The sequence below is a fragment of the Phallusia mammillata genome, chromosome 4 (genome assembly GCF_965637545.1).
Source record: "Phallusia mammillata chromosome 4, kaPhaMamm4.hap1.1, whole genome shotgun sequence".
NCBI classification, from domain to species: domain Eukaryota; kingdom Metazoa; phylum Chordata; class Ascidiacea; order Phlebobranchia; family Ascidiidae; genus Phallusia; species Phallusia mammillata.
The window spans coordinates 7311558-7338082 of record NC_137255.1 but is presented as its reverse complement, the minus strand read 5'-3'; the positions used below and the strand labels follow the sequence as shown (position 1 = coordinate 7338082).

At 34.4% G+C, this 26525-nt stretch overlaps 1 protein-coding gene across 1 annotated transcript in view; it reads left to right on the top strand.

The window, feature by feature from the left end:
* LOC145224136 (cubilin-like) overlaps positions 1-26525 on the top strand; it is a 28251-nt gene that overhangs the window by 897 nt on the left and 829 nt on the right. Inside the window, exons 3-90 of the mRNA XM_080090569.1 lie at positions 63-95; positions 162-194; positions 335-456; positions 775-879; positions 936-1074; positions 1283-1312; positions 1456-1583; positions 1692-1793; positions 2029-2155; positions 2321-2341; positions 2475-2507; positions 2570-2596; positions 2656-2688; positions 2800-2921; positions 3463-3567; positions 4111-4243; positions 4555-4614; positions 4675-4796; positions 5638-5736; positions 5848-5989; positions 6079-6111; positions 6203-6321; positions 6404-6487; positions 6554-6677; positions 7112-7248; positions 7315-7398; positions 7675-7798; positions 8062-8091; positions 8159-8277; positions 8683-8775; positions 9082-9208; positions 9358-9378; positions 9461-9582; positions 9731-9829; positions 10052-10184; positions 10557-10577; positions 10647-10762; positions 10976-11071; positions 11129-11252; positions 11320-11367; positions 11545-11592; positions 11720-11755; positions 11960-12084; positions 12323-12421; positions 12496-12637; positions 12842-12874; positions 13011-13129; positions 13208-13291; positions 13374-13497; positions 13971-14107; positions 14172-14261; positions 14955-15078; positions 15830-15859; positions 15928-16046; positions 16555-16647; positions 16709-16841; positions 17293-17313; positions 17423-17544; positions 17944-18036; positions 18203-18335; positions 18874-18894; positions 18962-19077; positions 19186-19281; positions 19341-19464; positions 19631-19690; positions 19810-19851; positions 19969-19989; positions 20201-20319; positions 20382-20480; positions 20930-21068; positions 21466-21498; positions 21566-21684; positions 21741-21824; positions 22432-22561; positions 22934-23076; positions 23295-23384; positions 23619-23748; positions 23876-23902; positions 24012-24130; positions 24187-24294; positions 24371-24491; positions 24577-24597; positions 24745-24866; positions 25269-25340; positions 25495-25624; positions 25970-25990; positions 26202-26320; positions 26381-26476. Of these exons, the coding sequence (XP_079946695.1) occupies positions 63-95; positions 162-194; positions 335-456; positions 775-879; positions 936-1074; positions 1283-1312; positions 1456-1583; positions 1692-1793; positions 2029-2155; positions 2321-2341; positions 2475-2507; positions 2570-2596; positions 2656-2688; positions 2800-2921; positions 3463-3567; positions 4111-4243; positions 4555-4614; positions 4675-4796; positions 5638-5736; positions 5848-5989; positions 6079-6111; positions 6203-6321; positions 6404-6487; positions 6554-6677; positions 7112-7248; positions 7315-7398; positions 7675-7798; positions 8062-8091; positions 8159-8277; positions 8683-8775; positions 9082-9208; positions 9358-9378; positions 9461-9582; positions 9731-9829; positions 10052-10184; positions 10557-10577; positions 10647-10762; positions 10976-11071; positions 11129-11252; positions 11320-11367; positions 11545-11592; positions 11720-11755; positions 11960-12084; positions 12323-12421; positions 12496-12637; positions 12842-12874; positions 13011-13129; positions 13208-13291; positions 13374-13497; positions 13971-14107; positions 14172-14261; positions 14955-15078; positions 15830-15859; positions 15928-16046; positions 16555-16647; positions 16709-16841; positions 17293-17313; positions 17423-17544; positions 17944-18036; positions 18203-18335; positions 18874-18894; positions 18962-19077; positions 19186-19281; positions 19341-19464; positions 19631-19690; positions 19810-19851; positions 19969-19989; positions 20201-20319; positions 20382-20480; positions 20930-21068; positions 21466-21498; positions 21566-21684; positions 21741-21824; positions 22432-22561; positions 22934-23076; positions 23295-23384; positions 23619-23748; positions 23876-23902; positions 24012-24130; positions 24187-24294; positions 24371-24491; positions 24577-24597; positions 24745-24866; positions 25269-25340; positions 25495-25624; positions 25970-25990; positions 26202-26320; positions 26381-26476 (7997 nt within the window). The remainder of the gene's footprint in view (positions 1-62; positions 96-161; positions 195-334; positions 457-774; positions 880-935; positions 1075-1282; positions 1313-1455; positions 1584-1691; positions 1794-2028; positions 2156-2320; positions 2342-2474; positions 2508-2569; positions 2597-2655; positions 2689-2799; positions 2922-3462; positions 3568-4110; positions 4244-4554; positions 4615-4674; positions 4797-5637; positions 5737-5847; positions 5990-6078; positions 6112-6202; positions 6322-6403; positions 6488-6553; positions 6678-7111; positions 7249-7314; positions 7399-7674; positions 7799-8061; positions 8092-8158; positions 8278-8682; positions 8776-9081; positions 9209-9357; positions 9379-9460; positions 9583-9730; positions 9830-10051; positions 10185-10556; positions 10578-10646; positions 10763-10975; positions 11072-11128; positions 11253-11319; positions 11368-11544; positions 11593-11719; positions 11756-11959; positions 12085-12322; positions 12422-12495; positions 12638-12841; positions 12875-13010; positions 13130-13207; positions 13292-13373; positions 13498-13970; positions 14108-14171; positions 14262-14954; positions 15079-15829; positions 15860-15927; positions 16047-16554; positions 16648-16708; positions 16842-17292; positions 17314-17422; positions 17545-17943; positions 18037-18202; positions 18336-18873; positions 18895-18961; positions 19078-19185; positions 19282-19340; positions 19465-19630; positions 19691-19809; positions 19852-19968; positions 19990-20200; positions 20320-20381; positions 20481-20929; positions 21069-21465; positions 21499-21565; positions 21685-21740; positions 21825-22431; positions 22562-22933; positions 23077-23294; positions 23385-23618; positions 23749-23875; positions 23903-24011; positions 24131-24186; positions 24295-24370; positions 24492-24576; positions 24598-24744; positions 24867-25268; positions 25341-25494; positions 25625-25969; positions 25991-26201; positions 26321-26380; positions 26477-26525) is intronic.

Here is a 26525-nt window from a genome sequence, read left to right as displayed (position 1 = left end):
TTTGCAATCCATTTACCTTCACAAATTGCGAAATATTAATAATTTATGATTCATTTTTACAGAATACACCCCGCCATTGGTAAATGTTTCATATGGTGAGTGGTGACATGAACTAAAAAACATTTTTTTAGGTATTTACCAACTTTTTTTTTCATTTTTAGCTCAATGCAACTGTACAACACCATCAACTCCAGGTAAGTTTGCATTGGTATGTTATATGCCTTGTTTAAGTGTTTCAATACCTGACGACTTTTGTTGTTGTTGATGTCAAAAGTGTACAGGCTGTTAATTGTAAAACAACATTTGTCAATTTTATGACACAGTTTTTTTGCAGTTGAATGTGGAACTGCAGTTCAAGTTTCCAATGAATTTGGGTATTTGCTCTCATCTAACTTTCCAGATATGTATTCACATCGTCAAATGTGTTTCTGGTATATCAGTGTGGACTATCCTAATGTAAGATTATTTTCTATTGTTTGAAAATAATGCTACTAGAAGAAAATTTTTGAGTGTTTTGAAATACATACTTTTTCATAGTGTTTGCTTTATCGTTCAAAATACTTAAATTTCATGTAAATGTGAATGCGTTTAGCATCATCCATTTTGGTACATTATTACATTGGAATACTTCAGTGTTATTCGGATTGAAAAAAATATGTGCAAAACTATATGTTTTATCGTATGTTTGCAATTTTGGTTTTACCTGTTGCCATTTTGCACATAAATTACCTCGGTAAATTTGTGGTTTCACAAAGATTTTAATTTTTGTCACAGAAAATTGGCATTTTACTACTAAATCTTGGATTGGAAAGTCACAACCACTGCAGTTTTGACTTGCTTAAAGTTTCTGGAATAAAATGGGAGACGTCAAACTTAACAGTGGGTAAAATCAATTCAACAACTTCTGTGATTTTAGCCAATATTGTGTTTTTCAGGTGACCAACACAAACAAGATCTGTGGAAGAACTCATGGTATTTCCTATATTCGTGGACATTCTAACTCTAGTTCCACACAGATCCAATTCCAATCTGACAGCAGCTTTACTGGTGTTGGATTCTACTTGGTTTGGTTTGGTATGTTTCCAATTGTTCTATTTTATATTGAAACAAATTACAAGAATGTTAGCTCTTGTATAAAAATATAGGTGTGTTAACAAAGTTGTTGCAAATGGGCATTGTAATCATTTGCTATATTTTTTGAAAAATGTTTTTGACTATATTTCGGATCTGTTTTGATTTTAAAATTGTAAAATGTTATGATGAATTTTACTTTATTTTGCAGGTGTCTTACAAAATGGATCCACCACAACAGGTAAAACTTGAAGTGCATGTTATTTGAATAGAGATGGTGTGTAAAAAACATGTGCATTGTTCAATAATTTAATTTATATATACTGGACATTACAACCATGAAATATATATCATTTTTAATTGATCATGTTTTGTTGTTGGAAGCTTCGAACTCTTGCAGTTCATCTGGAACACACTCAACAACTTCTGGTTACATACTTTCACCTGGATTTCCCAGTACATATCCAGCAGGCATTGACTGTCACTGGGTGATTCAAACTTTGTATCCAGATGTAAGACCTTTGTTTATTTATTTTCCACTTATTTTTAAATTAGACACTTTGTCTGATTTCGAAACAATGTGATAGCAACATAGGTAAAAGCTGTCATGTGCTTTTTAGACAATCACTGTTTACATACTGTACTTGGATTTGGAAACCAGCAACAGCTCATGTGGGCATGATTGGGTTGAAATATTTGATGGAAATACAAGTATAGCAGAGGTAAATCCCATTTTATTGACTTTTTTGGATTCAAAGCTACTTAAAATTATATTGCTTTACCACTAGGCACTAACACACACAAACAGGACTTATTTTCAATTTTGTTGTTGTGTGTATTAAACATTATATGTATAAAGTTAATTAATCTTGTTAATAGTGAACGTTTATCACATTGCAAATCTTGTTTAAAATTTTGGTTATTGCAATTACAACTCAGTTTTTGATTATTTAACAGAATTCCCTTAGCAAAAAGCTGTGCCATACACATGAACCAGTGTACCAATCCACTCAAAGTAGTGTTTTTGTTGAGTTTCACTCAAATGCGGCTGTTCAAAACAGAGGATTTCATCTTACATATTCAAGTAAATAATAAAAATGTTGGACTTTAATGCCCAATTTATTTATGAAGCTGTTTTCAATATACATAAAATCTCATCTGTGATTTTAGTGTGGTGAAATAAAATTGATAAACCCAAACAAATAAGTTACCTGCTTTCTTAATTGAATGCCATTTTGTATTTTTACAGGAAAATTGTTCATCCCCACTAGTAAGTTTTCATTTTATTACAAAGCTATTATTACATGCTGTTATTTTTAGGGTTGTTTATGTTGTTGTGTGTTTTATCATTCTATATATACGTAGGTAGTAAGTTAATACATCATATTCTCTGTTTATTTTAGCATCAATGGCTCCTTTTACTACACCCAATTACAGTGAGTGCAAACTAGCTTTATCTTCTAAAAACACACATTTTCACTTTTTCTTTATCTTTTAGCATTCGTCCCATCCAATGTCACTTATGGTAAGTTTTGTTTACTGCTATAATCTGAATGCAATTAATCCTTAAATGTCAATTTTTAGAGAATTGTAGCTGTCCCACACGTTTAACATCAAGTAAGTAGTACTTTAAAATATTGTTACTAAATACTTTGATTTCATTTTATGTGTAAAATTGTACTTTTTGTAACCTATTGCAAATATATTTATGTCTTTTGTGTATATCAGATGGATGTGGGGTGCCAGTGCACACTTCCCCTATTTCCGGTTATCTTTTCTCGTCTAATTTAATGGGCTCTTATTCCAACAATCAACACTGTACTTGGTTGGTGTCAGTGGAAAACATTAATGTGAGCAGATTTTTATGTTACTTTGTTTAACATCGCGTACATGTATGATCAAGATGTTTCATTTTACAAAATGAAATACTAATGAATTACTGGATGTTGTGCAATACAAATAATTTATTGATACATTTGATAATCAATTTAAGTGTGTGTTTAACTTGGCAAAAAATGTTTTTACTAGCATTAAATCAACAAACACCACCGCACAAACTGCTTTTGCGGAGAACGCTAGTTGTTTTGCATTTCATTTTAAAACATCCAAAAAGTTAATTATTTTGGGTTTTTTAATTAGCTATGGTTAAACAACTGCTTTAACAGTTTGTCAAAGTTGCATTTTTTTAAAGTGCCCTAGAGCTGCCAACTTTATTATCATCGAAACGTATAATTTGAATAAGTCTTATCTTAAGTTTAATCTGTGTGTCATGGATTCATAAAATACGCCCTAACTTGAACTTGTCAATGTGGTTAAAGGACGTTTAACCTTTGTGATATTTTTTTCGACTTGGACTACAGAGATATAGTCATATTTACTATCTCTTTACAGATTTTAAACTTTATTCTCGTGAACACTTCAATCGAGCGTCAGGTCATTTGTCTTTTTGATTGGCTTTTGATCTCCGGTGTTGCCTGGGACAACTCAAGCTTGGTGGTGAGTGTTGCTTTATCCAGCTGTCATTCAGTCAGCTCTTTCACATTACAAACTTCATCTTTGCCGTCGTGTACCTTTTTTGTTTATTTGGCTCAATAGGTAATGGAATCTTTAATTTTAGTCATTTACATTTTAGGTGATTATCTATAGTTACATTGACTTTTGTTATCGGTGGGTTTGATTATATTTATGCAAAGTTACTTTCTGGTGAGCTCCTGTCACATAACGCTTTATAATACTGTGTAGCTGCAGAGCGTTTAATCATGATCCACCAATCTTGCGCCCAATCAACGTCTCAACGTTGCGCAGCTATTTCCGGCTTGGTGATTGTTCAGTGCAATTATGTCGCTATGTGTTCTTTCACCAAGATAAACTCAGCTCAACTCAAGTTAAAGCAGTTTAAAGTTCAAGCCTAAAACTTTAGGCAACTTCTAAGGTCTTATTTTAAGCACGCTGAGCTTTTAAAGCAAATCACATATCTTTGGTTGTACACATCTAAGCTTTGAAATATATAGAGTCGTGCTTAGTGTTTTTTGAACGCAGGTCAGCGATACAGGACGCATTTGTGGACGTTCAAGTGCGAACGTCAGTGGAACCATTAACTCGAGTTTGGTGCAGATCGAGTTCAAATCAGACAGTAGCGTCACCGGTGCTGGTTTTCACCTTATTTGGTTTGGTAAGTAACTTTGTGTTAGTTAAACCTTTTCGGGTTTTTGAAATATTCACCACGGATACCTTTTAACATTGTGGTAACTTGAATCCATAGAAAAGGTATGAGCCTGACCCCAAACCGAACACTTATTTTTTGTTATGTTTAGGTTTAAACGTTTGGGTAACAAAACTAAATTGTTTTGGGGCGCACCTAAGTTTTTTCTTGGTGCATGCACATTTCTGTTAAAAAATGCGGTTTTCGAACAATCGTAAAATGAGTAAGCTAGAAAAACACATGTAAACTAGGCAAATATATAATTCCTGCTGTGTTTTCAGGTTCCGCAACTAACGCAACATCTGCACTGACGACACCTGCCTATTTCTCGAACTACACTGGTACTTATTTTGATTTTTTCGAAAAACCTCGCGTTTTAATTGGCTATTATTTATTTCCAGCTTGTGAAGGCGGTGTTACAATTCGTGGTACTTCCGGCAAAATTCTGTTTCCGGCCGATCTCCCATCTCCTATTCCCTATTACCTGTACTGCTCATGGACAATTGAAGTACCAACACAAAGGGTGTGTCTTCCATTTTCTTTTTATTCTTTCAACTTTAACGCATCGAAATGGTTTTAGTTTTGTCAATTTTATCCGGTTGTAAAAAACATGCCGCCAGCCGTCTCTCACTGAACATGTTTGTGCAAAACTCGTAGCTTTTCATTGACGCAGATAATGTAAACCCTGTTTCCTTTCATTATGTTTTTAGACCGTCTTATGTTCTTGTAGCGCATGCGTTTTAAAGGTGTCTTAATAAACGAGATTTTAGTTTTAATCGTTCAAATGGCATAACAATGTCAATTCCTACTTTTTGTCTAGTGTAACATACTACAAGACACTTGTGATTTCTAAGTTTGTTACCCTAAATATTACGAACAACCGGATATATTAACTTGAAGCATGGGCATGTGTGTGGTCTTTCTGACAAAACTTTTTTCAACAAAAAACGGCGAGGGTTAACTATCACCTCTAAATCGACCCTTATGACTTTGATTAAATCCTAGTTGGCGGAATGGCTAGCTTCACATGGTTTGGGGTTCTAATCCTATATCGGCCAGTTGTGTTTTTTATGAGCAAGAAACTCTAGTCTAGCAGCATTGCTAATTAAGTCACCAACAAATTTTTTCAAAAAAAAACAATAAAAAATGATTCAATGGTTTTGCAACAAAAAAGTGCCCGACAGTGGACTCATCGGTAGCGTCACGCATTTAGGCGTTGCCTTCTCATTCAAAATAGAAATGAAACAAACGAACAACAGCATGTAGTTATTTGACTGCTATTTGTAAAACTCGCATTGTATCTTATGCACATTGTAGGAAAACATTGCTTAATCGTTTTACTTAATTCTTATTGTAACATGCAGGGGATAAACATGAGTTTTCCAGTCTTCAAACTTTCTAACAAGACATCATGCGGCGAAAGTTACTTTCGATTTTACCATGGTCGTTCATATGAAACTGTGGTAGGTCAAAATTCCTGTCGAATTACTTAACACATATATTCTTATTTGTACAACAGTTTAGTTCGATCTCTAGTGTTGAATATATATTTCTAATTATATTTATTTTTTTAGTTTAATGAGATTTGTGTCTCAAAAACACCAAGACCGTTTACAACGACGTCAAATGTGGTTCAGATAGTATACACCTTCAACAGCTACTCTGGCAACACCAATCGGGACCTCGGAAATGTAGAAATTGATTGGTTTGTTACAGGTACAGCGACTAACTTGCATTGCATTTCGTCTTTTTTATGTGCTTCATTGAAAAAGATTTATGCATCAACAAAGCTATATATTTTTCAGATCCAGTTACTTTTACCCCAACTGCCGCTACAAGTAAGTTGTTGGAAGCGCAATTACCTGCAGTTAAAAGTTATTTAAATTTTAAAACTATAAACGACACTGACTTTTGGGGTTATTTATTTAGGTTTTAACTGTGGGCATAGTATTACTAACAGAAATGGGACAATTACCTCCCCAAATTATCCGTCAAATTACCCAGACAATCAAGACTGTCACTGGGTCATACCAGCTGAAAGTAATAAGGTAAAATAACGTTTTTATGTATCAAGCTTACATTGAGTAAAATATGGTTACCTGATTATATTTTTTTCATTCATTACTTTAGTTTGTTCTGATCTATTTTCAAACTTTTGGTATCGAAAGCATGTACGATTGTCGCTGGGACTACTTGATTATTTCAGATCAAAGAGTAAGTGAACTAAATTGCGTGACTGTTTACAAAAAACACGCCCTGATTAACCAAATAAAATTTTAGAATACTACAACGTACTGCAGAAACTTCATGGGTAATGTAATTTTTCGAGGAGAAACACAACTGTACTTTCATTCTGATGATATAGTCACCGATTCCGGCTTTTCTCTTGAATATCGAATATTAGGTATTATGTTACTGCTCACAAACTTACTAATATCAGTTTGCCAATATAAAAGTGGTAGGTATGCACAGTAGTTAGAAACTAGTGCAGTGTTGACTGAAAAAGTCAAATATAATCGTACCACAAGGTACTAATGCCCATTGATTAATAATCGTACCACAAGGTACTAAGGCCCATTGATTACATTTTGAAATGTAGGTTTTTATAAATATGTTTGGAAGTTTGCGAACTGTTCGCTCTGTATAATAAACATACGTTTGGTATTGGTATAGGAATAAATTAGTTATGAGTTGGCCGAAATACCGGACCGTACCTTGTATAATAATGTACCCTATCTGGGAGTCGACTGTGGATAGTTTTAGCATTAAAGATGTTGCGAATGTTAAGAAAACATGCTTAATTGATGTGCTACTTAGTCAAACAAACCACTTTTGTAGATTCGTCATTTGAACCTTGTGCTGATGGAGTAAATTTAACATCCCTGGCCGGAACTTTCAAGAATGTTGATTTTTCTAACATAAGTAATCATCTATCATTCAGATGTAGGTGGACTTTAAATGTTCCCGAGGGAAAGGTTAGTCCAGTTTTATAGGTATTGTGCCTTGTTATTTGGTTTACTATTTTAGAAAATCTGTTTCAGGAGATCACAGTGTCTTTTACCAAGTTTAACGTTTCATGCTACAATGACAACTTTAATGTTTTGGATGAACATCACAATAGTTTGGTAAGGTTTGCACATTTCATTTTCATAATGCACAGAATTCGTCTCGAGTAATTACGTTTTTTCCCTATGTATAAAGAAATGTATGGCTTTTTGTTCTTTAATACCCAATTTAAGTTGAGTTGTGCTTATTATACAGTAGCAATATGACAGGTTGATGTTTCCAGGATATGTTTTTCGCATGTCGGACCAAATAACCTACTTACTTTTTGATCCCGACGAAATTACATAATAAAGCAGACCATTAGTAAACTAATTTGATTTTGCTATTTAATTCAGTTTGATCAAGCATTGTGCAACTCCCCACCTAAAAGCTTAACTTCACAATCGAAAATTACTTTTGAATACACCACGTATGGATATAACACGCCTGGTTTTTTTGAAATTGCTTGGAGTTCCTCAGGTAAATATTTTTACTTTGTTAATTTTGCTCTACAACCAACGAAAACAATACTAACTTTCCTATATTTAACTTCAAAAGACCAGAGTGTATGCAATACCGTTTAAAGTGACGTAAATACCGTAAAGTGACTTAAATCAATTCAAGATAAAGTCTTTTTTGTCGAAAAATATGAAATCAAGCCGTGATCAACTCGTCATTATAATCAATTATAATCAAAAAAAGTTCCAATTACGCCTTTCAATAAGTTGGTATGCCTTTTTTAGAGCGACGAAACACCACCTTACTGCCTGAAGGTATGACTTTTTTATTTAGTGCATGCTGATTTACGTAGTACTTACTGAACTGTTTTCTGTTTTACAGCTTTTAATTGTTCCCATACATTGACGGGTACAAATGGAATTATTGCGTCACCAAATTACCCTGACAGATATCCCAACAACATTGCATGTAGATGGGAGATACAAAACCAACCAAATCATGTAAGTTACCACACTAGAATAAATTACAAATAAACGAGTAACCAATACTTTCCAAGATAAAACAAAGATCCATGCGACATTACAGGGAGAGTAGTAATTAAGTGCTTAAGCCTTAAGGATATTCTTGGAGTATCCAGAAAATTCCTCTTTTTGCGAAACAAATGTGGCAACGGGAACAACAACAGGCGCAATGTATAAGAATTAAATATAAGTCGTTGCCGAAATCGATAATGTCAAATATATTCTGGTGCCAGATCCAGTTTAATGCTATTAGGTTTGATCAAATTTTTGTCGTAGGGTACCAAAGCTAATCTTTTTCTCTTGATTGTCACGCCTCTCAGTAAATTTTAATTTTTAGATTTAGCGATATGTATAAGGTTTTAATTTTCTCTTTATTTATTTTAGACCATTTACTTGAAGTTGGTGGAGTGGGAACTAGAGCGATCGCCTTCTTGTCGTGCAGATTTTTTTCACATTAGCCTCAACGATAGTTCAACGGTTTGATTTTGCTTTGAAAGGTTTTAAGTAGCGGTGTCCCTACACTTTTCGAAACATTTAGGTCAAAACCTAAGTTTATCGTTAATTATCCTGAAAACATATTTTACGGTGCACTTACTGCACAAAACTCTGAAACAACGTAGCCCGTACTTTGTTGATATTCAAAGATTCGTTAGACGTTTTAAATTGTTTGGGACGTTTTGACGAAAGTTTGAAAAAGTTCGGTATAAAACGACACGTTGTAATATGATTATATTAACCAAAACTTCGTTGCATCACGCACTTATGTTATGTCAATGTATACAGGTAGGGCCGTACTGCGGCACTTTGGGGGATATGTCAACTTATGCGACCAAAATCAACCCAGTTATCACGTTTAAGTCTGACAGCAGCATCAATGGCAGAGGATTTGTACTAGCTTGGTATTCGAAAAGTAAGTAACATTATGAAAGGGTATTTGTAGCAAATCTTCAATAGATATAGGCTAGTAGCGAATTTTCATTTCCTTGTTAAACTCACGTACTATAACTTTGCACAAAATAAAAAGAAAAATGTACTAAATGTTTCTTATTTTTTTTTTAGATGTCAACGTTGCAGTTGCACGTAAGTATACAGAAAACCAACAGAGCCAGTTAGAAAGGTATACAGATATATGTCAAAGTAAATACAAATTGTATTGTTTCAGCACCATCTTGTGGGGCGAGCAACGTTACAAACGAAACCGGATTTCTTTGGTCACCAGGATTTCCAGAATTTTATCCCCAAAATATGGAATGCACTTGGTTTATTAATGCACCAAAACAACAGGTTACCCAGATGAATTTTGCAGCAACGTGTTTATTTAAAAAAAAACAATTTGATATTGTTCCCAAATGTTTGGTAACCTGTGACATTTATGATCAACTGTGTGGTGTTAGTAAAAAAAAGGTTTCCTTATCAAGATTTTGTTTGCTAGGTTATCCAGTTAAGGTTGATAAGCATAAACTTTCCTTATTCCTATTCTACTTATGCTTGCACCGGCGGCTTTTTGGAGATATCAGAAGATTTTTCATCTGTGAGTTAATTTGTCTGTTTGAAGTTGATTTGATGCAGGGGTTTCCAAACATTTTGAAAAATTTCGTGCTAAAAACTTTAATAAAATTTACTTCTACCTAATATACTACAATTAACATTATTCTAAACAAACATTATTTGATCTTGGGCATTGGCTTACATCAACTTCTATTCACGACGGAAATAATTTATTGATTAATATTTGTTTGTTTTTAAAACTTAGAGTGCGAAGAGAATTTGCTCATTGCCATACCAATATGAAAACTTGACAACTCCCAGTAACACGGTCGCTATTAGATTTAAACCTGGCAATGGATCGAATTGGCAAGGATTTTTACTCAACTGGAAAATAACAGGTGATTTATTACTATTTTCCACATTGGTATCGGTACACCTTAAACAGTATTTACCATATTTTGTGCGCGTACCAAATCGAGTATTGAACGGTATTTTCCTAATTTCAATGTATGGACAAAACCCTTCTCATAAGCTAAACTTTAAGTAGTCCTACTTTCACACTTTGGTCAACATCAAACGAATATGCCCTCACCAAGGGGTCAATATCAAAATAATCGTACTTTACTGACTCTTGCTTTATATAAAGGCGGTTAATGAAACGAACAATTTGGCCAAGATATAAGTGTTTATTTTTTGTCACACATAACAAAGCTGGTTCAACATTGTTGCAAAACCGTCACAAATTTATCACAAACTTATTTTTGTTGCAGAAAGAAATACCAGCGCGTCAGGTAAATATAGTTGTACCATATTTTTTGTGTCGCGACATTAAGATATGTACAAAGTGCGTTTTATTTCAGTTTCATGCGGTGGCATCTTCAACAGCGTAAGAGGATCCATCCAGTCGCCCAATTACCCCAATGGCTACCCGTCTAAAGTTGATTGTACATGGAAGATTACCCCACCTGCAGGACAGGTTCTTAGATAACAACCAAACCGTTTGCGAATGTTGCCATAAATAATTTAATAAATAATCGACCTTTTATTATCAAACGGTTCGGTTTTGCCATTGCGCGTTTAGAATATCACTATCATTTTTTAGCACCAAAGATGCAATCAAGTTTAAACAAAATATATGATTAGGTGTTCTAATAATTTTGCGCTAAAGTATTTCCTGTATCTCTTCCAGTACAACAGCTACTATATTTCATATTCCTTCATTGAACTGGAGAGGAATGCGAATTGCTCATTCGATTACCTAGAAATCTCGTATGATGGCAGACAGGTATTTTTTTGTCTCTTTTAAACATTTTTGTACTGATTAATTTTCTTGTTTTTGTAGAACCATCAAAGGTTTTGCTATCATGAATATTTTTCAATCAAATTTTTGTCGTATGCTACTGTCACCTTTCATTCTGATGCGTTTATTACGGCATCGGGAATGAATATTTTCTGGTATGGGTCAGGTAAGAAACACAGTTCATTTTGTATGTAAATTAGCAATTTTTTATTTTATTTTATTCTATTTTGCAGATCCATTGATCAACGCAACTTCTATGCCATATACTTATTCCCCAAACGGTGCGTGTTTTTCATTTTTATGTGTTAATCTGAAACGCCGAACTGTATTTTTCTATTTAAACTTAGTTTAAGTTTTTTTATTACTTTGGATTGTTACATATAACGTGTGTCCTGACGTTACCTTGTACCAAATTATATTTTTCTTTGTTTCATTTTGTCAATGATCTTATATTTTAGGTACAGCGTGGAAATCGACACAGCATCCATTTACTCCGAGCTACAGTGGTTTGTATTTGTTTTATTTTTGTTCGAAATTTTTAACTAAATTAGTCTTCATTTCGTAGCACCTCACGTTTTTTCCATCTGTCATGATTTTCAGTTTTAGTCCACACTTGCGCTTTTTGTATTTCAGAATCAACAGCAGTTGCCAACACTTCAAGTTCAAAAGGCACGTAACTTTCATTACAAGTTTCTGTTAACCAGTTTTTAATTTTAGTTTTAAAGGTTACACATTTAGTGTGATATGAAGTCGCATTTTTTAAAAAACTTCTATTATTTTTTAAAATAGCCTATGATATAAAACGAACAATTTGTAATAAATATAAAATATGCAAGATCTTTGATTTTTTTTACTTTGTGCACTTTCTTTTAGCTTGTCTCTCTAGCGGTGTATTTCTAAGCGGCACATCTGGTAAAATCCTTATTCCAGCCGATATTACGTATCCGATCACTAATTCCCTGTATTGCACGTGGACCATCCAAGTTGAACCTGGCAGGGTAAGATACAACATAGTTTTTTTATTATTTTGGATCAAAATTTCGGACTTAATTTCACCCCAATTCAGTTGCCTTGTGCTAAAAACTGTATACAACCAATTTAACAATCATTAAAAACAAAACGTAAAACGCTTAGGCACCCACCTTTCCTACGGTTTGATTGCACAGCCCACATAGGGATCCAGGTTTAGGTCTGTATGAATAACATGTACGTACTAAAACTAAATGTTTTCCACAGGCAATAAACATCAGCTTTCCGGTGTTCAATCTGTCTAACCAGACACACTGCTATGAAAATTACTTTCGATTTTACAATGGTCGGTCATACCAGAGTGTGGTATGTAATATTAACTTTAGTTTTGTACTCTTTTATTGAAAAAAATGCGTATGCTATAAACGATTTTTTTATAGTTTAACGAAGTTTGTTGGTCAAAACCACCACGATCGTTCACATCGGCGTCAAATGTAGTACAGATTACATACAATTACTACAGTTACTATGGTAATGCAAATCCCGGCATTGGAAACATGGAGATCCAATGGTCCGTTGCAGGTAAACCATTCCTTAGTTTTTGTTGTTTTAATATAATTTGTCGTAAAATACATGTCTGTTTTGCAGTTTGAACAATGTCTTTTAACTGACTCTTTCTTAATATCGCTAAAGTTTTAAAATTTTAGCCTTACTGTTTGTTATTAGTAACTATGTTTGTAAAAGGTTAAACCTAAAGGACTATTAAACAAGTTGATATGTTTCTAGGTCCAGTAACATTTTCTCCCACCCCTGCAACAAGTAAGTTTTTGTGATTTAAAGTTATAAAAATATTGTAAGGCTTTATTGTTTGTTTGTGCATTTTTTGCGTATGCCAGATCAATAAGGGTATATCTTGGAAATTTATCTAACACGTTTTGTTGTATATCATTTTTAGCTTTCAATTGTGGACATAGTGTTGCAAAGAGAAATGGAACAATTTACTCTCCAAATTATCCCTCCAAATACCCAAACAATCAAGATTGTCATTGGGTCATACCAGCTACAAGCAATGAGGTAGTTTGTAGATTTAGTTTATCATATACAAATTTTCTCATTACAAAAGCATAACATGTGTTTTATACTCTTTTTTAGTACGTTCTAATCTATTTTCGGAGTATCGAAATCGAATACATATACGATTGTCGTTGGGACTATTTGATCATTTCGGCTAATAAAGTAAGTCATTTGGTATACATACAAATATAGTAAGATAGTGATTTGAGTGATTATTTTGTAAATGTTGAAAACATGTTTTTAGAACACTACAACCTTCTGCAAATTCTTTGCGAATAATGTATTTTACCTTGGAGAGACCGATCTATATTTTCATTCCGATGACATGGTCAGCTATTCTGGATTCGCTCTTGACTATCAGATTGTAGGTATGTTGTGTTAGGACCAAAGCTTAGAATGAATCCTGTAGTACCTCACCTTCTACAAACGACAAAGATAAGAAGCTGTTAAATGTTAAACGGTACAGGTGGGCCGAACCGAGCCAGAACCCGAGTACTCGCTACCGAGCCTCGCTGTTTTCGGTGCTCGGCCGAGCAGTTGCACAAACTGACCCGAGTACTAAATTTGCATATTCATGCCCTGCTAATGTTCGAGGGGGTATCTAAGGAGAACAAGGACTTTTTCAAAAATGTGTTAGATGGAAAACGCCAACTTCTGGGGCCTGTACAGCTTAATACCCCGCTGGTGACGTTAGGGGCCTTGTAAAGTTACAAAACTAACGTGGAATCGGGAATGTTTGTGACGTTACAAATGCACCGAGCGTTTCTCGAGAACATTTACAGTTTTGACTCATCCCTTTTAAACGGCACAACAAATATATAGGTCATGATTTATTTTCCAGATTTGTCTTTTGCTCCTTGTGCTGGTGGAGTTAATCTAACATCACTCTCCGGCACCTTCTCAAATGAGGCATTTTCCAATTCAAATGTGTATTTAACATTAAAGTGCAAGTGGACGTTGCTTGTTCAGGAAGGAAAGGTTAGTCAAATATTTGTAGTTGGTAAAGTGTCTTGTAAAACTGCTTATGTTTAATTGGTTGCAGGAGGTCACTGTGTCCTTTACCAAGTTTAGCAGCAACACATCATGCTACAATGACTACTTGAGGGTTTATGACGAACGTCGCAATAACTTGGTATTTTTTATGTTACATTTTCCAGACTGATAGTGACTGCTAGTACTAGTTGTATGTTGATTTTGATATTTTTAAAAACCACTTGGTAAGCCTACTACCTACTACTTTAGCTGGCACTGATTGAGATTAATGCAATAAAATTACAACTCTTCATGTTATACTCGTAATTGAAACTTAAAGCTCGAATCACCCAGTCCGTTGCTTGGTGGATGAAGACTAAAAATCCTTATATCAATAGATGTAAGTTCCGAAAAATCACTTAGTCGTTCACCCTTTGGTTTTAAAGATATATATATTTCGCTATTACAGCATCGTAAAATGGAATGTCTACGAACAAGCAGAAAGATTCATAAAAAATTAATGAAAACAGTATGCCATTCCATTTTACACTTTTATTGGTAGGTCTTTTATGCATACTGTTTTCATTAATTTTTTATGAATCTTTCTGCTTGTTCGTAGATACTGACGATGCTGTAATAGCGAAATATATATATCTTTAAAACCAAAGGGTGAACGACTAAGTGATTTTTCGGAACTTACATCTATAACTCTTCATGTTCTATGATTTTTTATGTGTATTTTTAACGTTAGTCTTTAAGAAATTTGTTGGATGCAAATAACATATTTCGCTACCAAATTGAATACCACAACCACGAAAAAATCTGCATTATTTACTCGATTTAACTTTTACAGTTTGATGGGAATATTTGCAACACACCACCGAAAAGCTTTACTTCGTCTTCAAACATTATTTTCGTGTACAACACATATTCCTACAGTACCCGGAGTTTGTTTGAAGTTACGTGGAATTCCTCAGGTATAATTAGGAGTCGATTTTTGTCCAACAAAAAGTGATGATTTATTTTTAAAATAATTGAGTCATAGTCATAAACTTATTATTACTGCGTAATGCACAAAACCAGCGGTAAAGGCATTTTCAAAACTTTTTTGAACTGCATAAAAAAACAGCATAAAACTTAAGCTGTGACGCTGCTTGACTGAAAATAAGTTTTGATCATTTTGTCATCTAAAGTGTGCATGTAAACCTTCGACGTTTTAAATCAGGGGTCACCAAACTTTTTTCACTGCGGGCCGGATGAGATTAATAATGATTCGCGCGGGCCGCATAGTTTAAATGTCCTTGCGCCGTCTTTCCTAACTTAGCCCGCCAGGCAATTTTTATAGGGGCGTCAAGATATGGTCTTTCTACAATCCTAAACTTCGGTTATGCGACTATTAAACTGTATATTTCGTCACAAGTAACAAAAGAAGGCAATTGTTTGTGCACAATTAACACTTGTAGTCTTGTCTATGACGTAACAACTGGCTTTGCATCAATCCTGGGCGTTGTTATCCTATGAAAATACGTAATATAAATTTTACAAATCGCGACAGCAAAACTTTCGTAAGGAGTAGAATACTCTTTGAATGTTACAAATGATCAATTCGATTTTGCTAACTATGAAAAATGTGGTACGCGGGCCGGATCCGGCCGGGCCGTAGTTTGGTGACCCCTGTTTTAAATGATTAGTTTTGTGTAACTTTGTTAAATTGGCATGTGGTTTTAGAACTACGAAACACTACTCTACTGCCGGAAGGTAAGTTTTCTCTTTTGTAGTTTTTGTTAAACGTCCAAATAACTTTTCACCAGCTCTGGTTTTCGCAGTTTTGAATTGTTCCTTTACTTTGACGGAAGCCAACGGAATTATCACATCGCCCAACTACCCTGACAGTTATCCCAACAACTTTGCATGTCGATGGAAGATACAGAATAGAAAAAATCATGTTAGTTGATTTGTTTGTGTGCAAAAATAGCAATCAAAATCACTTCTAGAAAAACACTTTTTTGACGAATTCACCTACCCCGTTATCTCAGTGGGATTGACATGAATTAATTTATAGTACCGATACCCTACCCAACAAATGAGTTGCGAGGACGATTGGTAACCATACAACATTCTACGTTTTATGACTAGGCAATTACCATTTGTGGGGAACGGTTTATTTTTTACTCTACGATTTACTGTGTTATATTTTGGTTTGGTGGTTGCTATATCACTGCGGACTTCAGTTAATTTTTAACAATTATTTGCTCTGCTTTACAAAAATGCTGCTTTACCTTTTACTGCATCGTATATAGTCTGGTGATACTCCTTGTTGTTACTTCTGATATGTGTATTAATAGAAAGTCAATGTTAGTTACAATTTGACAGTTTTTGGTGTTTTCGTGACTAGCTATGACTTTAGTTCGATTTGCACAATGTATTTACATGTTGCCTTTTTTCATCTTTAGATAATTCGCATTTTCCTTTTGGAGATGGACATCGAACAGTCCCTTGATTGTCGTGCAGATTTTCTTCACATTGGCTACCATAATAATTCAAAGGTTGGTTACTGAGTTTGTTTATTTGCTTTCATACAAAATGAGCTGCAAATATTGTTAACAGGGGGAAACGCACTGCGGTAGTCCAAGGTATACGGATACATCAATATCTGTGCCAGACTATAATCCAATTATCACGTTTAAGTCTGATAACAGTGTGACCGGAAAAGGATTTGTACTGGCTTGGAGCTTGCAAAGTAAGTTGTGTCTTGCAAAGGAAGTTGTTTTGTTGGTGAAATAACGGGTCCGAGTCTGAGTCGAGTCTCTACTAAGACGAATCCAAGTCTAGTCGTATTTTCACAGCTGAGACTCGAGTCAAGTCAAGTCTTTGAAAAAGGTGACTCGAGTCGGACTCGAGTCGAGTCACTGACTCGAGTCTCCCCATCACTGGTATGCGGTTAATGTTTTTTCTGAAATCAGACTTAAAGTTTTCTTCGTGTAAATTAAGACAGCCTTACATCAATTACCCGGCTTGAGTGTAAAAATTTTTCACAAATAAAACCAACGAAAGCTTGGATTAATAATACTAATCACATTGTTCCTTAAAAACCTCGGAAACAACAAACATGAACATAAAATGTTGGTCAAAAAATAAACTTTTTCAACATTACTGAACATTTTTTTGTAATCTATTTGCTTTTTTTTCAGATAGCACAGGAGCCGTAGCAAGTAAGTAGAAATTTAAATACAAATTTAATAGGTGTCCACATATTTATTTGATGATAGCCCGTTGGTTTGTTAAAGTGATTTGGTTTAATTAATGCTTACATTGTTTTAGCACCTTCGTGTCAGGCCAGAGACTTGACAAACGAAACCGGCTTTCTAAGTTCCCCAGGATTTCCCGAAACTTATCCCAGTCACACGAGATGCACTTGGTTCCTTACAGCACCTTCACAAAAGGTAAACTTATGACGTTTACTTTGAAATCAAAATCTTAAACAAACTATTCAATGAATTTCCTTTTTGATACAGCTTAGGGTAAACGTTTTATGTGCACCATACCGCCAAATGCGTTCACAAAGTGTAGTAACTTGACGCATAATTTGTCCGGTGTCTGTATTATGGCACATGCACCACCATTTCGGCACTTTTTGTGCTCGTTAAAATGTCGATTTTTTTGCAGCAGTCTAAAAAGTGCATGAAATCGCTATGTCAATTTTAAACGGTGTACGGGAACAATAAAGGTTTGTGAAAAAAAAAAACTGAAGAGTGTTTTTTTTTCAAAATCTTGTGGTTTTAAATGTTGGTGGGATTTGAAACGTAAAATTTAAATAATAATCATTTACGTTTATGATTCAGGTTATTGAGATGAGATTTGTAACATTCAACCTTCCGTACAGCTATCACACCTGTACTGGTGTCTATTTGGAGATATCAGAAAATACTACATCTGTAAGTCCATTCTGTGACTTAAATGCATAGCATGTTTCTATCGTTTAACAAGTTTTAGCTAAATGTGCTTTTCGGATATTTTAGTCACAATGTGAATGATTCGTTTACACGTTTATTTACTTGTTACTAACATTCGTTTACTTGTTTCATATATTTGTTTGCTTAGGCTACCAAGAGGATTTGTACGTTGCCAAGACGACATTACACTTTGATAACTCCCGGTAATACAGTTGCTTTGTCGTTTAATTCCGACCATCAAACAAACTATCGAGGATTTCTGCTATATTGGAGAATGACAGGTAATATTACAAGTTTGAGTACTTGATAACCTTTTTTAAACATTTTTACATTTTCTGCTCATTAATGCTTTCTTTGAAGGGGCATCGTACAGTTTTTGGTTGTTTATTTTTTTCTAACGCAAGTTTGTTGATACGTTTCGTCACAAATGAGCGATTCACACAGATTTAAATGTTTATGTATTATTGGAAGATTAGATGTGTGTCAAAATATATTTTAACCCGTCTCATTACGTTCATTACTTTACGCTGCAAATAGTAACTATAGTTTAACACCTACTTCTCAAAAACGTTTTTTGAATAATTTTGTTTAATTTGATTCTCTTAATTTTTAATTTGTTTTAATTGCTTGTAAAATGTACTTACTTATGTTCTACTTATGTAGAAGAAAAAGTTCCAAAGGTTTGGTTCAGTTGAACCGCTTACAGTGTTTATCATAAAGTTGTCGTTTCAAACCTAAAAACTATCAAGAATTCCCATTCTGTTTATTATTGGCGCCCTTTTATTAAAACTTAAAATTTAAAGATATATGTTTTTACAGATCGTAATACAAGTGCGCCAGGTAAGACAATTTTTAAAACTAAAAATGAAATTTGAGCAAATTTGCGTTTTACATACCTATTTTGCAGCTTCGTGCGCCGGCACCTTTAACAGAACAAGTGACAATATCCAGTCCCCAAATTATCCGAATGGTTACTCTTCTAACCTTGACTGCTTTTGGAAAATTGTTCCCCCTTCAGGACAGGTTCATAACTAACTAAATGATTTGGAGTGGGTGTATCCCTTATTTCTTAAATTTTAGAATTACTTGTGTTTGTGCGTTGCAAATAATCTATAAATGTCGCTATTTCAGTACTCAAGATATACTCTTTATTCTTCCTCCATCGATCTTGAAAGAAGCGGGAATTGCTCCTTCGACTATTTGGAGATCTCCCTTGATGGCAAACCTGTAAGAGTCATGATTTTAATAACCACAGTATGAAATTGCAGACATTCATTTATTTTCAGACCGGCCAAAGATATTGTTCCAATGAATTTTTTTCCCATCGTTTTTATTCGTACGCAACTGTTACTTTTCATTCCGATGCGTTTCTTGGGGGCAACGGGTTCTACCTTTACTGGTATGGCACAGGTAAGATGTTTTTTGTTAATTTTGGTAGAATTTGCAAGTTGTCTTTTTAGCTTTTACTTGTTACTTTTGCACTCCCGAAGTTTGCAATTATGCAAGTTATTTTCACTCATTTTTAGTTTTTAAATGTTATTTCCTTCTAGACTTTATCCATTTCTTTATTTTCCAGATGTAGTTTTGAACACAACGATTAACTCAACCAACATCCCATTTACTTCAAGCTACTATGGTTTGTTTGTTTAGTTTGTTTTTATTGTTTGATAACAATACTACTACTTTGTCGAAGTTCCAGATAATTTGCGACAATATATATTATTTATTCCTTTTGTCTTTATTTTTACTTTAAAGAAACCAATCCAACTGCTATCACCAATACTACTACTTCGAATGGTAGGTAGCCGTTTTTCGCAAATTTTGACTTGTTGCTTTTGCTCCAAATCGTTTCAATGTTGTTGAAGGAATATAATTCAGCGCTGCATTTCAAATTTGTATTTTTCTTTTCTTCAGGCACGACGAGATGGCGACCAGGTACTGTTATCATAAGTTAGTCACTGTGATTTTTTAGTTCTGCTGTCAGTTCAGCTTCGTTCAGCAGTTACTGGTTGAGAATTGGGCACTTTAACAGTAATGCTTTTTTACTTGGACAGTAAATGTTGATAGCTCTGCAATGCCACTATCATTTAGTTTTAAAAACTTTACAATAATAAACTGAATAAACTTTCACATGGGAACACAATAGGTTGCAAGGCGGACAACTTTTTTTACGAAAACCAAGGCTCTTTGGCAATACCTGGAACTACGACAGATGAATACCCAAGTACCTACTGTACCTGGATAGTTCAAGCATCATATGGAAAGGTTTAAATTACGCTATTTTAACACATAAATTAAAAAGTTTGTCGCATCTTTATGTTTTCTAGGTTCTAAACGTTAGCTTTTTGGAATACAATTTATCATCCAGTCTGGAATGCAGCAGACTATACATTCAGGTTTACCAAGGTTCTCGGTGGCAAAACGTGGTAAGAAATAGAATACAAAAACAATATAGAACTCATACGGGTACTAGTGTTGTTTAAAAAATCTCGACTATTTAAGTAAATTTTTATGCAGTGTAATATTAAGAAACGCTTGGGTATGGACTTAGTCACGCGGGAAACTTTAAAACATAATTATTGTTAGCAATACCTTTAACAAAACATAGTAATTGCCAACCACTTTTGTGCGATCGTGTGTGTATTGGAAATAATAATAGGCTGTTTTTAAGTTCGTTTCTTTGTTGAATGCAAGACTAAAAATGGCAAAAAAAGGTTGCTTCTATGCAACCAGAAGTGTATCTCCTGCTCTTTATGCATCATCCTGACACACTTTTGTCAGTCGGCAGTAACTTTAAATCCGGATGTCCGCTGAATTTAGGGTGCCTTAGATGAGAACTTTCTGGAATTTAAACACGCTGTGCGTTGTATTACAGTACAAGCAACCTCTGTGTTCAAATTCTAAACCAAAGTCGTTCGTGTCGAATTCCAATATGATATACGTGGTGTTGAGTTATTTCTGGGAAGGAACATACACAAGTCCAGGTCACGTGACTATCAACTGGGATGCTGTCGGTAAGAAAACTTGCTTTTTTGTAGCAACATGTAAGTAATCACTTCTGCTATTGAGGGCTTACACAAATGTGATATTTATAGCATTTCACCAAATTAAAAATTAGTGTTTTTTCTTTTTTAACTTCAGATGGTAATTACAGTGCTTTCTCGATTATTCGTATTTCGTTTGAGAAATGTTTTTTATAATTTTGAGAAAGTATTTATAAAATGTTTTTTATGTGTTGATATGAAGCTGGAGGTGTGCGACTTTTATCAACTGTTTATATTTGCTTACTTAGTCTGTTTTTTGTTGTTGTTTTTTTGTTTGTTTGTCAAACTTGGTTCCAATTAAACCGTGTAATCAATGAAAATTGTAATTACCCTCAACACGAGAACTAAATTTTGGGTATTTTTCTAGATCCTGTGAACTACACAATTACGCCAGCTACTGGTAGGTTCGGGTTTGTTAGCCTACATTTTACAAGGATCATATGTTTTGCTATTAATCATTTTTTTAGTTTTTACCTGCGGTTACGTGATCACTAACACTTCCGGTGTCATTCACTCACCAAATTATCCAATGAATTACGACAACAACCAGGATTGCAGGTGGATAATAAATGCACGGCCTGACCAGGTACGTTTCTGAGATATAGAAGTCGTTTGAAAGAGAATGACTAATTTTGTTTTCAGATTATCACAATACAATACACTATGGATATCGAAGGCATTTACGACTGTCATTTGGACTATTTAAGAATAGCAAACACTTCACAGGTTTGTTTTTAAAAATGAAAGTTAAAATATGTGCTCTATAAGTTCAGTATACTTTGTTAACTTATTTTTATGGGTCCCCTTTCCTGGAGGGAAAGTTTAGATTTTCTAAGAAAATTTGTGCCTAAAAACTGAACTTGGACAGCAATATCGAGGTCAAAACGAGGGATTACATAGGAAGAATCAATAATGACACCTAAAAGAAAACGAAAGTGACTATAATCGCACCATTTTACACCGCAACATAAACACTGTGGTACTCATTCGTTTTTGTTTGCAAAAACGATTATGTGTGTCGATCAAATGTTGTGTATATAGTAAATCGGTAAATATGATAGAGAATATATAAAATGGAAGTATATAGGAAAGCCAACATTCTAGGTATAATATAATGTGCTAATTTGGAAAATGCTGTTTGTTTTAGGTGTACGAAACGGCTATGTAATCTTGTTTACGTCTTCCATAGTTCTTCTTTTTTGTTTGACTAAAGCAAGTTTTCATTTTCTGCCTCAAATATTTTGTTACTTTTGTATTGTTTCAAATCTTATGTACGTCTATATTACATGCAATATTCAAAACCCTTACTTCATGCAATTGTTGTCTTGCATAGAATGCATCATATGATTGTGGTCTCCTCTACAATAGCCCGTTGTTTTCTCACCGGGGACCACTTACTATAGATTTTCACTCCGACAATACCATCAACCGAAAGGGATTCTCTCTTACATATTCACTTCAAGGTTCGTGGTAGTTTCATGGACACATAAAAAAACAGATTAAATATCTTTGTATCAAGTAGTTAATAAGGTCCAGATCTCAAAGTACGCTTTTGGTTATCAATTCTCTTGCACCAAAATGTATTGAGTGTAGGAAACAAATTGCATACATCTAAAAACATTTCATAGAGTAATATATGCAAGGGTACTGGAGCCGAAAATATCTTTGACGAAAAATGTACATTGAAAATAAGTACTTGTTAAAATTAAAAATTGACTTTGAACATTGCAATATTTATTTTTGCAATATATTTCGTTGTATTAGTTCAATATGAAGTCGGGTATTTATCTGTACCGAATGTTTTACAAACGTTTCGTTTGCTGCACGATTTATAGATGCATCATTTGAGCCTTGTGCTTTTGGTGTCAATTTCACTCAGCCCACTGGATCATTTGGAGTCGTTGCATTTCCCAACAAAAAGTTGTTCAATGCCACGCAGTATACTTGTGAATGGACGGTTGAAGTAAATGAAAATAAAGTAAGAAATTATTTCTCTATAGATCCCGGTGTCAGCTTGTAGGAAAGATGTTAAAATGTTTTTTTTCACGCTTTGTTTTGTGGGTTGTATTTAACATCCTTTTAATAATTGATCTAATCCTTACATTTACAAATTATTGTCTTCTTTTTTGCAGTGTAACGGTGTTTTTTTCGTTTTTTATATCTTTATGTAAAATACTGTTAAATGTATGTGCACAGGTTATTAACGTGACGGTTGATGCATTCAACGTTTCATGCTCAGGACAGTTTCTACAAGTGGACCAACCAACTAAATATAGCGTTTATCAAGTAAGGAGATGGTATCTTTTACTGTTTTACCTTTCGTTTTTATAGGTGAAGGTACCAAAGTTCTAAACAACAGTTGTGTGTACATAAATGTTATGCGAAAATATTTGATGAGCTATCGTTGATGATGTTCACTATTTTTCGGAAAAATGGTGATGTGTATCATTTCGTAGACATTCACTACAACAAACAAATGCTGCAAAGTAGAGTCTCTCTTGTATTTTTTGTTTTTTGTAGCAAAACCAACACTACTGTGGATGGAATTATCTTCGGTCCTTTATTTCAACAAACAACAGTCTAAGGTTTAGACTTGATCACCAAAATTTCGATGGAATTGGTTCCTTTCAGGTTTCGTACTCTACAACAGGTATCTGTTTTATATCACATATTGCTATTAGCCCAATCTCACTTATTCGTTTACTCTGGAATACTTGAATGTTTTTAATTTTACTTTATTGCGATCACTTAAAATCTATAATTCCATTTGTTTTCAGATTCGCAAAGCTATGTTTTACCCGAAAGTAAGTTTTTGTTTTTTATTGAAAATCTGAATTAACAAACAAAAAAATATACGTTTTACACTTAGGGATGTATTTGCTATGAAAATTATTTTCTTTCGTCTGTACGCAGAATTCAGTTGTGGTGAAGACCTCACTGGCGACAAGGGCTTCATTATTTCTCCCGGTTACCCACAAAATTACAGTCTCAACCAAGATTGTCGTTGGCGAATATTAAACCCATTAAACCAGGTAGACTTTGTCACATCAAATTCTACTGCAATACTTTTCTAACGATTTTTTTACAGAAACTAAGACTGGATATGCTCCTTTTGAACGTGGAACGAAGCTTCGGTTGTCAATTTGATTACCTACACATAAGCGGGCAAAAATCTGAATACGGCTTGACCAAAAATGTATGCGTTTTGGTTACTTTTTTTAGAATATATATTTGTGTTCGTTTACAAAAATTTCATTTTTATAATACCCAAGGTGTCGAAGAAATTTTGTGGTTATGAGTCGGGCTTGTCATTTACATCTGATGTAACAATAATTTTTCACTCTGATGCGCTGGTGTCAATGCGTGGCTTCATTTTGACGTGGGCTAAAATCGGTAGGCATGCATTCTATTTTTTTTGAATATTTTGACACAAAAACGAAAATTTTTAATATACATATATATTTTTCTTTTGTTTCAGATTTTCAAGGAAATGTGATTGGTAAGTAGCGTTAAAAGAATTCGTGCATTACCTATGCAATGTTGAGCAGTTTGGTTACTCCAAATGTGCTGTCATTCATTAGATTTCTTGCTAAGCGATATCTTTAATCGCAAATTTATTGGTATCATAATATCATGGTTTGTTTAGACAAGTCATGTTACAATCCACCTTTAAACGAGCCATTTGGCCTTCTTGCCTCGCCGGGATTGTTGTTCAGATTTCCGGGCAGTGCGAAGTGTCAGTGGACAGTCACTGCTCCATTAGATCAGGTTCGTTTGTGAAATTAGTAACATATACCCATTGTTTAAAAGTTTCTAAACTTTTAATGATCAACCCTAGGCCTATTATTAAACGTTAAATCCTCGAGACACACGAAACACTTGAAACTTTGGTGTCCAATGGAATGATAAACTCGTGACTGGAGGGTGGGGAGAACATAAGGAATCAAACTTGACCACGAAACTATTGATATATTGATGCAATGGTTACATAAATAAAGGAATAAAAATATTAACGAAGGCCTGTCTTGAAAGTTTCGTTTTTAAACGACATTTGAAGTTGTTCAATTCCTGATTTTCTAGGCACTTGCTCAATCCAGTCTTGTGCTTGCACCTAAAAAATCAAACTATCCTTCATTTCCTGTCATTGTTGATGACATGCTCATTTTTTAGGTTGTGACTTTTAACTTCATTCGACTTAATGGCGACTGTTATAGCGAGTACGTTGGAATTTCATGGGATTCGGTGAGTTTCCATTGCTTGTGTCTTTAATTCAAACAGCTCACTGAACTAAAAATAACTACAACTGACCTCAACACTCCAAACATAAAATTTTATTTTGCCACTACCACTATTGACAAAAATTTTAACTACATCCTTTCTTTTGGTGTTTTTGTAGGTAACAAAGCGTTTGTGCTCTAATCCATTTCAAAATAGCGTTGAAATTCCGAGCAATGTGGCAACCCTGACTTACACTTCCGGCGACAACGTTAATTACGGTGGATTTGCCGCTACATGGACTTTCAAAGGTACATCTTTTATACGGCCCTATCCCTATAGAGAACTCTCCAAAATGGTAAAAATGTTAATACTTACAGAACGGGGTATTTCTAATGTGAAAAGTAATGGCCAATGTAACATGCTTTATATAAACCGGTGTGACTAAGGAGCATCATGTTACTGAAGGAGCAAAGAGCATTTCCCGTAGTATCTACACTTACGGGCTTAACGTGGGCATTCATAGTTAAACAGTCCGTACCAATGGTTAACCGAACGTTTTATTTTATCATGTTGCAACCACCCTGTCATGTAAAGCAGCTCAGTGCTATGTACTTATATATATATTATTTAATAAAAAAGTATTTATTTTGCAGGGCGAGCTACTACACCACCAGGTAATAAGCATGTAACATGTGCGCTTTATCTACTTGTTACTGCGAGTGCATGTTGAAAAAAAAAATATCGTTGCAAGCGAAACACATTGCATGAACAATATCTGACTTTATTTAACCTGTTTAAACTGTTTGACACTAATTTCCTATAACGGTTTAGGTAAGTAGATAGTAATTTCAAACCTTTGGAATTGACTATAACCACGTTTTGCAGTGTCCTGTGGTGGCCTTATAACCCACGGGACTAGAGGAAACATTACTTCGCCCAACTATCCTGACAATTACCCACCTAATTTAGACTGTATCTGGGAGATACGCCCTCCAGCAGGAAAGGTATACTGCTTTGTCAAATGTTATAAGTTACGAACAAAATTAATTTCCCAAATTGTGTAGCTTGTTTCGGTTGCATTTCTCACTCTTCAAATGGAGCATTCAAATAATTGCAGCAAAGCAGACTATGTTTGCTTTGCAAACGGCACCAAATGTCTGGTAAGATTATATACTGTATGTATGTGTGTATATTGTACTGTAACAATGC